The following is a 12,647-nucleotide window of genomic DNA, read 5'->3' as shown; positions in this document are numbered from 1 at the left end:
CATGGTGTTCAACTTTCATGCTAGAGGTTCGATTATTTACATGTGGATGAGGTTCAAAATGTATTTTAAGGGGGAAGGACATGAGTCTAAAACATGTGGTATTTCTGATTACAACCAAAACAAAGACAAAGTCTTAGCCAGGCTAAGATGGCTGTGCAACAAAGGTAGCAAATTAACCCAGTTCTTCCCCAGTAGTGCCGACACAGACGTTGATGATATGGAACATACAGACCATAACGCGCTCAAACGGATGTTGAATACCAGCAGAAGGAACGAAAGCATAGTTCATTGGTTTGTTTAAAATGGGGGCTGTTTGTGGTTGCTGACCTTATTCTATGCACTGAATGTAGATGTTTATCTTTTTCGCACCACTGGTGTTGATCAGTATCTCAGGCACTTTTGGTAATTATTCAGCGGCTGACTAACAGGAACTGCATGCAGACTCACATTGCTCTGGTTCAGATGTGGTGTTTGATGAAACCAAATATATCATTGCCGAGCAAAGCTGCAAGCATTTGCAAGTAGGGCATACTCTTTCACAGTGTCACAGTAGCATCACTGCATCATTCATTTTTGAATTGAACAAGAGGAGAAAAGAATATATAGAACTGGAATAAATTGACTTTTTCTAATACTGCAACGCCCAGAAGACAGGTTTCAGGACATTCACGAACTGGTTCTGCAGGATTAATGTCACCTCCCACCTGATTTACAATTGTGTCTGCATGCGGGTCTGATTAATGTAACAATGAAATATGATCTTCTTCCATCCCACCCTCTGTCGGCTTCGACATAATCTGATATTTGGGCAGGAAATTAATGAGCTACAGAGCGGTCGGAGAGGCGACTGCAGCCAGAGAAAGGACCGTTTGTCACCCTTAGATTAAATCCTCTGACAGATGACCTCGCAGTGGTGAATTATGCGAAATTCTAAATGACATTCATGGAAATTAAGTAAACCCTGCAGATAATGTTGCCTTCCAGTATGCACAGACACAAGTCGGGGACCGAAAAGAGCCAGACAAATAGGGGGCAGGTAGGTGGGGGCTGACAGTTTAGTGAGTCTTGATGAAACAAGGTGGTACAGTTTTCATGTCAAACCTGTCATGTCTATGCCGGTCCTGCCAATCAGCAGAAGTTCATAAACTGTAGTGTGTCTTGGCTCGAAGCCCCAGAGAAATTACTTATAGGCAGCTTATTAAAGCTTGGACTTTTTTTTTAACACATTGTTCAATTGTTCAAACTTCCAGTGAGTGAAAATAATGAAATTGAAAAAGGCTTGATTTACTCTACGACTTTGAAATGGGGAATGTTGGTTTTGTGTCATTGCAGACATATTTATCGTTTAACTCAGAAACAGAGCTAGAACTCAACAACATGCAAGACTTTTACATTCTTAAGGCAAAGAGGACAGAAAAACCAGCCATGTCTTAAAATATGCAATAATCAATTTTGGCCACTGGGGGGTGTATATATCTATATATATATATATATAGATATATATATATATGTGTGTATACATTTCATTTTGGGTAACATCTCTGTGGGTTTTTATTTCATTTTATTACACGTAACCAAAGTTGGTGACAGAATAAATTCTTCCTTTGTGCTTTAAAATAAAATAAAAACTGTTTATCTGCCCTAAAGCAAGCTAAACGTTGTCAAAGTGTGTCTAGATGGTACCCCACAATGCTAGATGGTTAAGGATAGGCATTAACCTTGAATAGTTAAGGATCAGGCACTGACCTAGAATGGTTAAGGTCAGGATAAGTCCAAGGGCTGTGATTTTCGCAATTGGTGGATTGGCATCTAGACTAGTGCGAAGATATGGCTTTTTCCTAGATCAGCTGCACGTAGAAGAAGTTTTCTGTAAGAAATCTCCTAAGGTCTAGGCAATAAACTAATTGGCTAGGTTTAGGAAACGATAATGTTTGGGGTTAAAATTAAAATAATTCTGCCAGAGACTTCTGTGTTAGTATGCACTATGATCTCGATAAGCATCAGTGGAAAATATTTGTTTGTTCATTTTTGGCCAGCACCTGATGGCTTTATCAAACTTTGTTCATGTTTCTAAATCCCCTTTTCTCTGTTCCAAAGGTAATGTGTAATCGTTTACAAAAAAGTAAAAAATAAACCTTTTTGAGAAACTTTTCTCAGAATTAGGAGATAAAGGTACTTTTACCTTGTACTTCATCATAATACGATATAGTCTAATCTACAATATACTGATAAGTCATTTTTAAAACTAACTTTCCTGGTAAATGCAATGCGCCTCTGCAAGAAATGGGTTAGGTAAAGTTCGAAAGATATTGACAGATTCGGACTTCCCGGTTCAATACATCGTTAACGAAACGTTGCTAAAATACAAACGATACCTCCCTGTAACCGTAGTGATTTACTGAACCGGGAAGTCCGAATCTGTTAATATCTTTCGAACTTTACCTAAGTCAAGAAATGCACCTTAGCCCTTTCAATGTACATGACATAAGATACGACTAACCGCCTGTCTACAGTCCAATTACAATGTCCCCCCTAAAGCCATAAACCCTGAATCCTCAGGGATTTACTGGTGTCACCTGGTAAGTGGTTGCGTGTGAGAGACTGAAAGGGCTTGAAATGGTGTAAATACAAATACAAATACAGCCCTTTGCTGCAACATATTACGTACCGTGACAACGTCAAAATATGTGTACAATTGTGGGTATTTATTTTATACTTTGCACTCCCTGATTTGAACTTCTTCCAGGCTCTTTCCTCACAAGATGAGAGGTCATTTTAAATAGTCTTCAATGACTAAATTAAATGTTTGATTAATACATCTGTTATGTATAGTCTCGGCTTCCGTTCCTCTGATTTCAAGCTTTTATGTTCCATCTTTAATCCTTAATGTTTCCGAGCAAATGTAACACCCACGTGCCGTCCTCTTTGTTTACGTCTCCATGCTTCCACTGGTAACCCCGTGTTTAACGTCACAATGCAACGAATTGTGGGTAATTCGCCTGGACAAAGTCTGCAGACATGTGTTCTTACGGAAAGGGTTCATGAAGGACTCGCAATATCTGCGAGAGAACCGTCAAACACTCGATGACTTGACGGCGGGACAATCCTAAAACTCTCACGGATTTTACGGGAGCGCGCTTCAAACTCCGTTAAATGTGGAGATTGTGCCTATGGTTTGAACGTGTCGGCACCCACACGTTCGCGCCCACCCAAAACAGCTGACCGTTGATGCTACAAGCTACACGGCTAACATCCACGTGACTTTCCTGCCGGATCATGTGATCGATCTACATCCTGCACACTCCCGTCGACAACTTTTTTTTCCCCGCCAGCGAATCCCAAACAAACGATCATGGCGGATTATGAAGAGCGGCAGAGCCTGCTGGGAGATGGCGACGAGGGGTCGTCCGCGGACGGACGTACAGTCGGAGGACCCGGCAGACCGATGCGGGCCATCTGCGACCCCAGCCACATACTGCACCGAGTGGTTGTCCTGATGTTCATGTGCCTCCTGGGATTCGGTGAGCAGTAAAGAGCCCTTAACTTCCCCCCCAAGCTGACTAGTTATTGTGGCGATGTGTGAATAAGTTCTGTAAAGTACATTCAGTTCAGTGTCGTTTCTCAGCACGTGCAGTTGTGTAAATGCAGTAGCATTGTTTCTGTCGTCTGTTTTTTAATTATAGTTCATTTGTTCCAGGAAGCTACTTCTGTTATGACAACCCGGCTGCTCTTCAATCTGAAGTCACCCAGGTAGTTCATCCTCTGTAGACGCAACGTTTATCTTTCACCATAAATTCAACATAACTATGCACAGCTGTGCGAAGAGTGAAATCTGCATAATAATCCAGCCAGAACAGTCAAATAAACCTGCTGCCATTAGAGGGGTTTATTTGTCCACACACACACACACACACACACACACACACCCGTGCTTCAGAACTATATTTTAATGGTTGAAATGACAAGAATCTGATGAGCTTCCCTCCCTGGATTTACTAGGACCTGAACCTGAACACTGCAAAGTTCATGCAGCTGTACGCCTGGTACTCGTGGCCCAATGTGGTGCTCTGCTTCTTTGGGGGCTTCCTGCTCGACCGAGTTTTTGGCATCAGGTACCAAGGACAAAAAGTCGCGTTCATTTTGACTTAAGTATATTCAGCATAAGTGAAAGTGAAAGAGTTGTGTAGCTTTTGTGCTCGTCATCTTTAATTTGTTTTTTTTTTTATAGGCTGGGGACCATCATCTTTTCACTCTTCGTCTGTGTTGGACAGGTGGGTTCACTCTGAAATCTTGATTATTGTTCAATAAATATTATTATTTATTATCTATCTAAATAGAAATCGATCGGTACAGAAAAGTGATGACAACTGGATCATTTCCTTTGTTGTAATTGAACTTCCCCTCTACTCTGCACAGGTAATATTTGCTACTGGAGCTTTACTGAATCGTTTCTGGCTGATGGAAGCTGGACGTTTCGTGTTTGGGTGAGCAAGTCATTTTAACGTTGTGTTAAAAGCTATTCATTTCCCAACATAATCTAACAACTTTACATACCAGGGGCTAGTTTTCTGCGCCCTCGAGTATGATGCCATCCGGTATCTTTCACCAGAGCAGTCTCAGAAAATCTGAATTTAAATGTCCAAAAGTCAGCCGAGTGTGTCCCTAAATGAGTCGAGGACCTTCTACAGAGAAAAGAAAATCTCAGCCTCAGGTTGGCCTCGTACTATCAAGTATCTGACGCTCCCTGTTTTCTTTTCCTGGGCAGTATTGGAGGAGAGTCCTTGGCCGTGGCCCAGAACACCTATGCAGTCAACTGGTTTAAAGGAAAAGAGCTCAATCTGGTGTTTGGCCTTCAGCTGAGCATGGCTCGCCTGGTAAGGACACGACCAATGCAGCATAACGTTAAACATGCGTTCAAATAACATATTAATGCTTTTTTGTTTGTTTTTGTGCTGTAGTGAAGGAGCCCTGCTTTACAAAATCCCATGTCATTAATGCGTCGAGTGCATCCCCCCCCCCCCCCCCTCTCTCTCGTCTCAAGGGCAGCACAGTGAACATGAACATCATGGGCTGGGTGTACACCAAAGTGGCAGACCTGGTCGGCTCTCCTGGATACACCACGCTAGGCATTTCGCTCATGATAGGTGAATATCGTACGCTTTTGCTTTTACCCAGAGGTACGCGCATCACTCGAAGGGGAAGACTTTAAATTGGCAAGTGTTGAACATGAAGACTCGGGTTACGTGTGCTTCGTCTCTTGTCTCCGCTGGAGATACTAGATCCCGTCTCTGTAACTAATGATCTCGGGTAACACGGCCAGCAGAGACGAGGGAGAAGTGGTATGGAGAACTAAAAGTGCTGCTGCAGATGAGTCACATGAGTTAGAAGAAGTGTCACTATAGTTTTATCTGGAGGGACATCTTAGCTGTGCTAAAAGTGCTTCCGCTTTTGCACAGTATGCAGTTGTGCGCTTTCTTTTTAAAGTGTCTCCACCGCAGCCGGCAACGTGACATTTGAGATTCATATGAACAATAGAATCAATCGGCAGTCGTCAGGCATCCTAATTTGAACTCCTTGATAATCGAATCACCGAGTATAAGTCTCTTCAATATGTATTTCATTTCTTTCTTTTCTTCCTCCTCAGCTGGTGTGACCTGCCTGTTTTCACTCATATGTGCCTTGGTGTTGGGATTCCTTGACAAAAGAGCAGAGAGAATCCTCCACAAAGAAAAAGGCGAAACAAGTAATGCATTCTGAGATTGTCTTTCTTATCTCTTGTTTTTCCTCTTTGGCCTCGTCTGTCAATAACTAAAGAATGCTTTAATCAGTGTGGACCATGACATACTCTACGGTGGATGTACCTCTTGTTTTTGTTTTTATGTACGTTTCAACATCTTGTCTTCGCAGACTACAAACAGTTTGTCCAATGCCAGGGAACATGAGTTTTAAAATTGAGTAACGTAAAAAAAAAATCTAATCTTTAGTTTTGAGTAATTATAGTAATTCAATTAATTTGCTAAAGAAATACTATGTGCCTGTTAATCCCAATTAAGACTATAAAAACCTGTGGGAGGATCTTGCGCCTCAGAGGTAGAGTGTGTCTCCCTCTAATGGGAAGATCTGCTGGGATGCTTAAGAATATTGGCTGCATCTTGAGTTGACTTCTCTTGTTTTCCCTTTACAGAAAATGTAAAGAAACTATAAGAGAGGGTTGTTGCATGAGGCCCAATGTTATGTATAATTTCCCCTTCGAACTAATTTTGTCAGAGAAGCCACTCTTCTTCTTCTTCTTCTTCTTCTTTTACAGTTGTTGAGAGCAAACAATGCTCACAAGCTGATCTGCACATGTGTTCATCTTGCATATTAGGTGAGGTGATCAAGCTGACAGACGTGAAAGACTTCCCCTTCCACCTGTGGCTCATCTTCATCATTTGCGTGTGCTACTATGTTGCTATTTTCCCCTTTATCGGACTGGGACAGTGAGTATTGCATCAGGGCCACCTCACACACACACACACACACACACTCACGTCCCTCTAGTGGTCCTCACACATCTTTACATCACTTAAGTAATACACCCAGAACATTGGAATTTCTTTAAATTTGGCAGAGGCGCCCACCTGGACTAAAGGATAACGTGATTAGAATGTGTTGGTCACTGTGAGCTCACAAAACATGTTTTTGGCCATAACTCAAATGTCTGATGGGATGAAGCGATGACATTTTGGACAGACGTGGATACAAACATCGGTGTTTGGCGGAGGGATACAACCACGAGGCGGTAATCGTAGCTTCTCTACAAACCTTTACTCTGACAGAGAAAACTGAGATATGTTTTAATCACATACTAATTCTGAAAATAGGGGCTTTGTATTATAAAACGATGGAACACAATTTTTGGTTTAGTGCTGCTTGATGACAATATCTTGACAATTACTTGAAAAGAAAAAAATGTATTCGCCTCAAGATGGTGTCATGCTTAAATTGTGTGGTATGGATGAAATGGAGAACCTCCATTAAATCAGCACGATGCCTGTGTCTGAGGAAAGGCTCACAATGCCGCGTTGTCATCGAACCACCAAGAGAGGGGGAGGGAGTCCGACATGGAAAGAGGTCTGACAAATGGGTTTGCAGTGAAAGAAACCGATTTGAAGCTGTCACAACCTGCATTTCCTTCTCTGAAAGGCACTCTCAAATCACTTAGCGGCTGACATGGTTTGTCCACTGAGGGCTTACAGAGCAAACACTTGTTATGCAAATTGGGCAGAAAAACAATGTATGGAAGACCGAGAGCGCCCTGCTCCAGGAGTCCACTCGATTCGTCCTGCTGTTGTGGTCACATCGGTATGACGCCTGAGCAGCCCTCTGTACAGTGACCTTGTCTTTTATTACAGGGTGTTCTTCATTGAAAAATTCAACTTCTCCCCAGCTGAAGCCAGAGCTGTTAACAGGTAACTCGCAGTCCATTAAGACCAATCTACCTTAAGGCACTGACACCACTATAGTCTGCTGATGCATTTCCTTTGTGGGCTGCATTTTCTTATTCTAATGGATGACTTGTTCAGCTACCTGATACTGGGAACATGTTAGAAGACTACTAAAATCCCACACGACGTGAACTAAATAACACACAAAGACTGGCTGTTTTTCAGATACATTTTCTTAAGTTTGATTTCGGTCGTTAAGCAGCTAATTTTACGGTATGACGTTTAGATTTATACATTCCAGTCCTTAAGAAATGACCGGCCCTTCTCCGTCTTTCCCAGCATTGTGTACATCATCTCAGCCCCTGCATCTCCACTTCTGGGCTTCATGGTTGATAAGACGGGGAAGAATGTGATTTGGGTAATGATTGCCGTGGTCAGCACACTCGTCGCTCACATGATGCTGGCCTTCACCTTCTGGAACCCATGGATTGCCATGGTAATGCCCCCCGGCAACCCTCTCAGAATACTCCAACACAATCTAGTTTTGTACATTTAGAAACAGCTGTGGGATGAGGGAATTGTAATGTCAGGATGTTCACTGGAGCTGTTAGGTTAATGGTGGGTGTGGATACAAGTTCCTTTAAAAAAAAACAGGTGAATTTAAAGTTGTGAATTTTCTGTCCTCCGCTGTGTAGACACCTAACTTGTTTTAATGTAGAGTGTACTTACAGCCTTCCTTGTTAGACGTAATAGTTTGCATATAAATAAATGAAAACACTGGTTTTATTTCTATTTAATTTAAAAAGTACTAGTGTATTAAAATCTGTCTGGATAGCAGTGGGAGTTAAATCTGTAATTGAACACATGGTGTTGCTTTGAGAATGGAGTGGATGTATTTTTCTGTCGTACCCAGGAATTCCGGGACAGCCTTGAGTTGTTTAAAGCAATGTCCGCCTGTGTGTTTTCTCTTGTTTTCCAGTCCCTGCTGGGTGTCTCCTACTCCCTTCTGGCCTGTGCCCTTTGGCCCATGGTGGCCTTTGTGGTACCCGAGCATCAGCTGGGGACAGCCTATGGCTTGTATGTACCTCTACTGGCAATGTTATGACTGATCTCCTACACAGTCCCGCTTAAAACAAACACTTGTTATGACTGATTATTGTTGTGTTGTTAAACGCTCTGGTTGATCGTCTGCCTTCGTCCACCAGCATGCAGTCCATCCAGAACCTGGGCCTGGCGCTCATTGCCATGGGAGCAGGAGCCATCCTAGACACAAGAGGATACCTGGTTTTGGAAGTCTTTTTCTGCATCTGCATCTGCTGTCAGTATTTTCTGTCTGTCTGTGTGTGTTTTTGAGATAGCAGCCTTTCCAGCTCCTGTTAGGCACCTTTTGAGTGACAATGTCAGTGCTTTTCCTCATTGTCTTCCCCCCCCCCCCATTATTTCTTGCAGTTGCACTGATGGCAGTGGTGATGCTGTACTTTGTGGATTACCTCAGAGGTAAGAGAAGACTGAAACCTTGAACTCTTCGTCCCTTCTGTCACTCCTCTCTGCTTCCTGTCTCCGTACTGTCTTACGTTTTGTTTTTTCCCCAATATACATACCGCTCTTCTTCCTTTTCTCCCGCGGCGTCTCTTCACTTTACTTTGTCACTCTTCAGCCAACTCCTGTCCGTACCACCCGTCTCACTCGCTTCTTAATCTCTCCGTCTCCCTCGCTTGCTCCAGGAGGAGATTTGAACCTGTCGGCCGCAGCCAGAGCCAAGCTCCAGAAAGAAGCCACTTCAGACTCGGAGTGAGCAGCACTGACCCTTCACCCTCCATCACTGCATCTCCACCCACTTACTCAACACTAAGACCAGCATCTCAGAAAAGTAATGAACAACCCACTCGTATAAGCAAGTGGTACAGGCATATTTTGGAACACTTGTGAGAGCTCCTGCACTAATTGACTCGAGATGTGTCCTTAGCTGAACCTGCTGCAGTCAATCTACTGAAATTGGTAGATTTTTTTTTTTATTCTGTTCTAATCTGTGTCTCCGGCTAAATAAAGATAAATGATTTAAAAGATTGAACAAGATTCAACTAGTTACAGTCAAGTGATTTGTTACACATTTCCTTTTACTGTATTAAAACTCCTAGGTTTAGGGTTCAGGAGTGTAAAGAATTGATGAGTTACATTTTCATGGATATGTTGCCTGATTGGGCTTTGATTTATTCTTGAGGGGTTGTTCCAGCAAAACTGCTCATGGCCCTTCTTTTAATAAGTTACAGTGTGTTTATCATCGTCAGTCAATGTTGATCTATTTCCAAGTATTCAAATTTAAAGAGAACGATTTATTGTTATGGCTCATCTGGTCGATTTAATGGTTCTACCTAACGTATTGCAAACAATAGTAATGTGAACTAAAAGGGAACTCATTCTCAGGGCTGCTTTGAAACAAGACTTGTTCCTGAAACAAGACTTGTTGTTTGTCTGCAATATGATGGAGGAAACGCGTGCAACATCAGCAGACCGAGTGGGTACATTAATTTAGGTCGCATGTCCATAACACACCACCTGTGGTTGGTTTATTTTGTGTTTGACAGATAAAACGAAACCACATATTCTCTCTGTGGCCACGAATACTTTCTGTTCTCATTATTGGCATGAGAGTAAACGCAGTGAGCAGGAATTGATGCTACCTCTGTTTCTGTCTCTATCTCTGTCCCTCTATTCATTTATGTGTGTAATCCTATGTTCCTATGTTGTATATGGCTTATGCTGTGTGGAAATACAGACTGATATTTTCCAGATGAGGATTATAAGGGAACACACGAAGGCCACCCCCAAGAGCTGTCAATCAACTGCCACTGGGCGGGACTGCACTACAGACTCCTCCCAGTGCTGGCACCTGTGGCGCTTCCCATCAGATCTGACCACCTGGTCCCGGTTATTACATAACCAACCTTGTACTAATAGCTTATTATGTCCTTATCAGGACACTGACAAATGACACATCTCAGTTTGGACTCCACAGTTTCTCATATTGGCTTCATCTCCTCCAATATTCACTCTCCACTGTGTGTTTTTATTCCCCTCCGCCTGTGCGTGTCAAAGTCTCGTCAGTTACTGAAGAAAGTTAAGATGTTTCCAAAATGTTTTAAACAAAAAGATGAGACTCGTATCCTGTAGAAAGGTGCCTATTGATGATAAATAGCGCTTGATTTTATGACACGCTAATTCAACACACTATATAAGATTCATCTATTGATTTACTTGTTCTAAATGTAAATAGGGTAATTTTGTGGATGTTTTTATATGTTTGTTTTCACAAATTGTTTCCAGAAGTGCTCCGTTGCCGTATTGCAGAGAACTCAGCAGTTGATGTACATATCAGTTGTCAGCATTCGTAATAATTGCCAACCAAAATCCTCCTTACTGGGCTTTCCTTAGTGAGTACTTATTCAATTTTAATTATATGCGTCATTGACCTTCTATGGTGCAAAATGTCAAATAAAGAGCATAGCTCTTTATTTTTTAAGTCTTTATTGCTTAATTCTTTTATTTCTTAATTCCTTTATCTGCTCTTCGCTGGTTTTGGGGGTGCATAAAAATGTATTTTATGTTGCGTCATGAAATGGTACATTACGATAATGATAAAAAAGATAAGAAATGTAGAAAGGCTTTAGAATGCAGTTCCCTGTGAAATGATATTAGCAGTTTCAACTTTTTACAAACTGTTTTATAAAATGTGACCTTTTTTAAAGAATCAGTTCCACTTATGAATTATGTTTTATAGACTATCTTTTACTCGTTTATCAAGCTCAGGTAATTAACTTGTTGTAAGCACTGCCCCCAAGTTGTCGCTTGCTTCATCTGGACGGTGAGACGAAAAATGAATGCACTGTTTAACCCTCACCATCCCAGTGATGTAGTAAAACATTTGTCTCCCTGTGTTCTTATCGCGGACTCTGGCTCATACTCACTACCTCAGGTGGGACAATGTCATCAAAATGTTAAGAGTAACTTAACACCCCCTGAAAATCAAGTTCAACTTCCCACTTTGTTGCGGTGATGTAGAAGTGTACTCTAGGATGTGTCCGTACACTGTGACATCACTGTTTGCTGGTTACAGGTGCAAAAGAGCACACTTCCTGAGAATACCTATAAGTGATGTGGGGCATTGGCTAAATGGAGTTGAACCACAGAGAGTAGAACTCTGCTTTCCATTGTGGTGTTAAGTTGCTCTTTAGAGGCCAGCACGTGTAAGAAGACCGTTGTGTGTGATTGCACATTCAAATGATCACACTGTCATACAGCCAGAATCCTGCTGCGCTCCTCACCGGTCGCTCATCTGCACTATGGTGGTCTTTGCTTAACTGACAATGCTTGTGTTAAATTACCAAGTGTTACCTGTTATTGAGCTGTCTACAAGAAATGACATGATGGAGAAATTACAGAAGATCTATTGTACAATCAAAGACAGAACGGTTCAAAAAATGTCTTTTTGTAGAACCTAATCACATTTGATACAAGATTATTAATGGAACAATGACATCTAATTAAACACACATTTTCGAAAGTGTATAAAATCTCTTTTACTAACTTTTTCTTTGGAGTGTTCAGGGTGAACACTGGTATTTCTCAAGGCTGGATGCACACACACACACACACACACACACACACACACACACACACACACACTCACACACAAATGCAAGCACTTTCCAAAAGCTTTTGCATGTGGGTCTGCACAGCATGTTTTACCAGTTTGGGGATATGAGCTGGTCAGTCCTGTCTCCTAAAAATTACGTTCCCCCAAAACTAGAATGCATTCTCAATTACGTTTGACCATAAACGTATTTTCTCCCTGATTACGTTTGTGTTTGACGTAGCATTTTAGTTTTGGGGGAACGTAATTTTTAGGAGACAGGGTTGCAGTGTGTGTGTGCATACCTGTGCACTGCTGCTTTGTTTTGATTGTTAGTGTTTAGTTATTGGTACTTTAAATAAATGTCTATTTATTACTTTCCACTCGTCTTGTCTCCCTGTTGTTGCAGCCTTGGAGCCGGGTTGTGACAAATCCATAAGTGACTTTTATCATGAGTCAGTGGGTGCTAATAACAATGTGCCAACACAGTCTATATGCGCTGTTTAATAATGAATTTATTATTTCATACATAAGAATATTTGCAACATTCAACATGTAACAGTCACTGACTTGATCTTTCTATTTTTACT

At 41.7% G+C, this 12,647-nt stretch overlaps 1 protein-coding gene across 1 annotated transcript; it reads left to right on the top strand.

Moving 5' to 3' along the window:
- Positions 1 to 3,019: 3,019 nt before the first annotated feature.
- mfsd1 (major facilitator superfamily domain containing 1) lies at positions 3,020 to 12,438 on the top strand. Its single transcript, XM_076099905.1, has 15 exons — positions 3,020 to 3,521; positions 3,698 to 3,750; positions 4,000 to 4,112; positions 4,229 to 4,271; positions 4,417 to 4,484; positions 4,766 to 4,874; positions 5,042 to 5,144; positions 5,645 to 5,743; positions 6,368 to 6,479; positions 7,395 to 7,451; positions 7,767 to 7,923; positions 8,407 to 8,504; positions 8,633 to 8,745; positions 8,877 to 8,924; positions 9,152 to 12,438. Exons 1-15 carry the CDS (start codon positions 3,353 to 3,355, stop codon positions 9,220 to 9,222), a joined length of 1,413 nt encoding a protein of 470 aa, XP_075956020.1. The 5' UTR covers positions 3,020 to 3,352; the 3' UTR covers positions 9,223 to 12,438.
- Positions 12,439 to 12,647: the final 209 nt, after the last annotated feature.

This window comes from Anarhichas minor, unplaced genomic scaffold (genome assembly GCF_050575085.1).
Source record: "Anarhichas minor isolate MPS153535 unplaced genomic scaffold, ASM5057508v1 ptg000026l, whole genome shotgun sequence".
NCBI lineage: Eukaryota > Metazoa > Chordata > Actinopteri > Perciformes > Anarhichadidae > Anarhichas > Anarhichas minor.
Note: the sequence above shows the minus strand (reverse complement) of the source record. Positions and strands in the feature narration are given on the sequence as shown.

Excerpts from the sequence above, each read along its gene's own strand:
- mfsd1 (XM_076099905.1), top strand. The coding sequence starts at position 3,353 with ATGGCGGATTATGAAGAGCGGCAGAGCCTGCTGGGAGATGGCGACGAG. Across the intron at positions 3,751-3,999 it reads TTCAATCTGAAGTCACCCAG|GACCTGAACCTGAACACTGC; the intron begins GTAGTTCATCCT and ends TGGATTTACTAG. Across the intron at positions 8,925-9,151 it reads CTTTGTGGATTACCTCAGAG|GAGGAGATTTGAACCTGTCG; the intron begins GTAAGAGAAGAC and ends CGCTTGCTCCAG.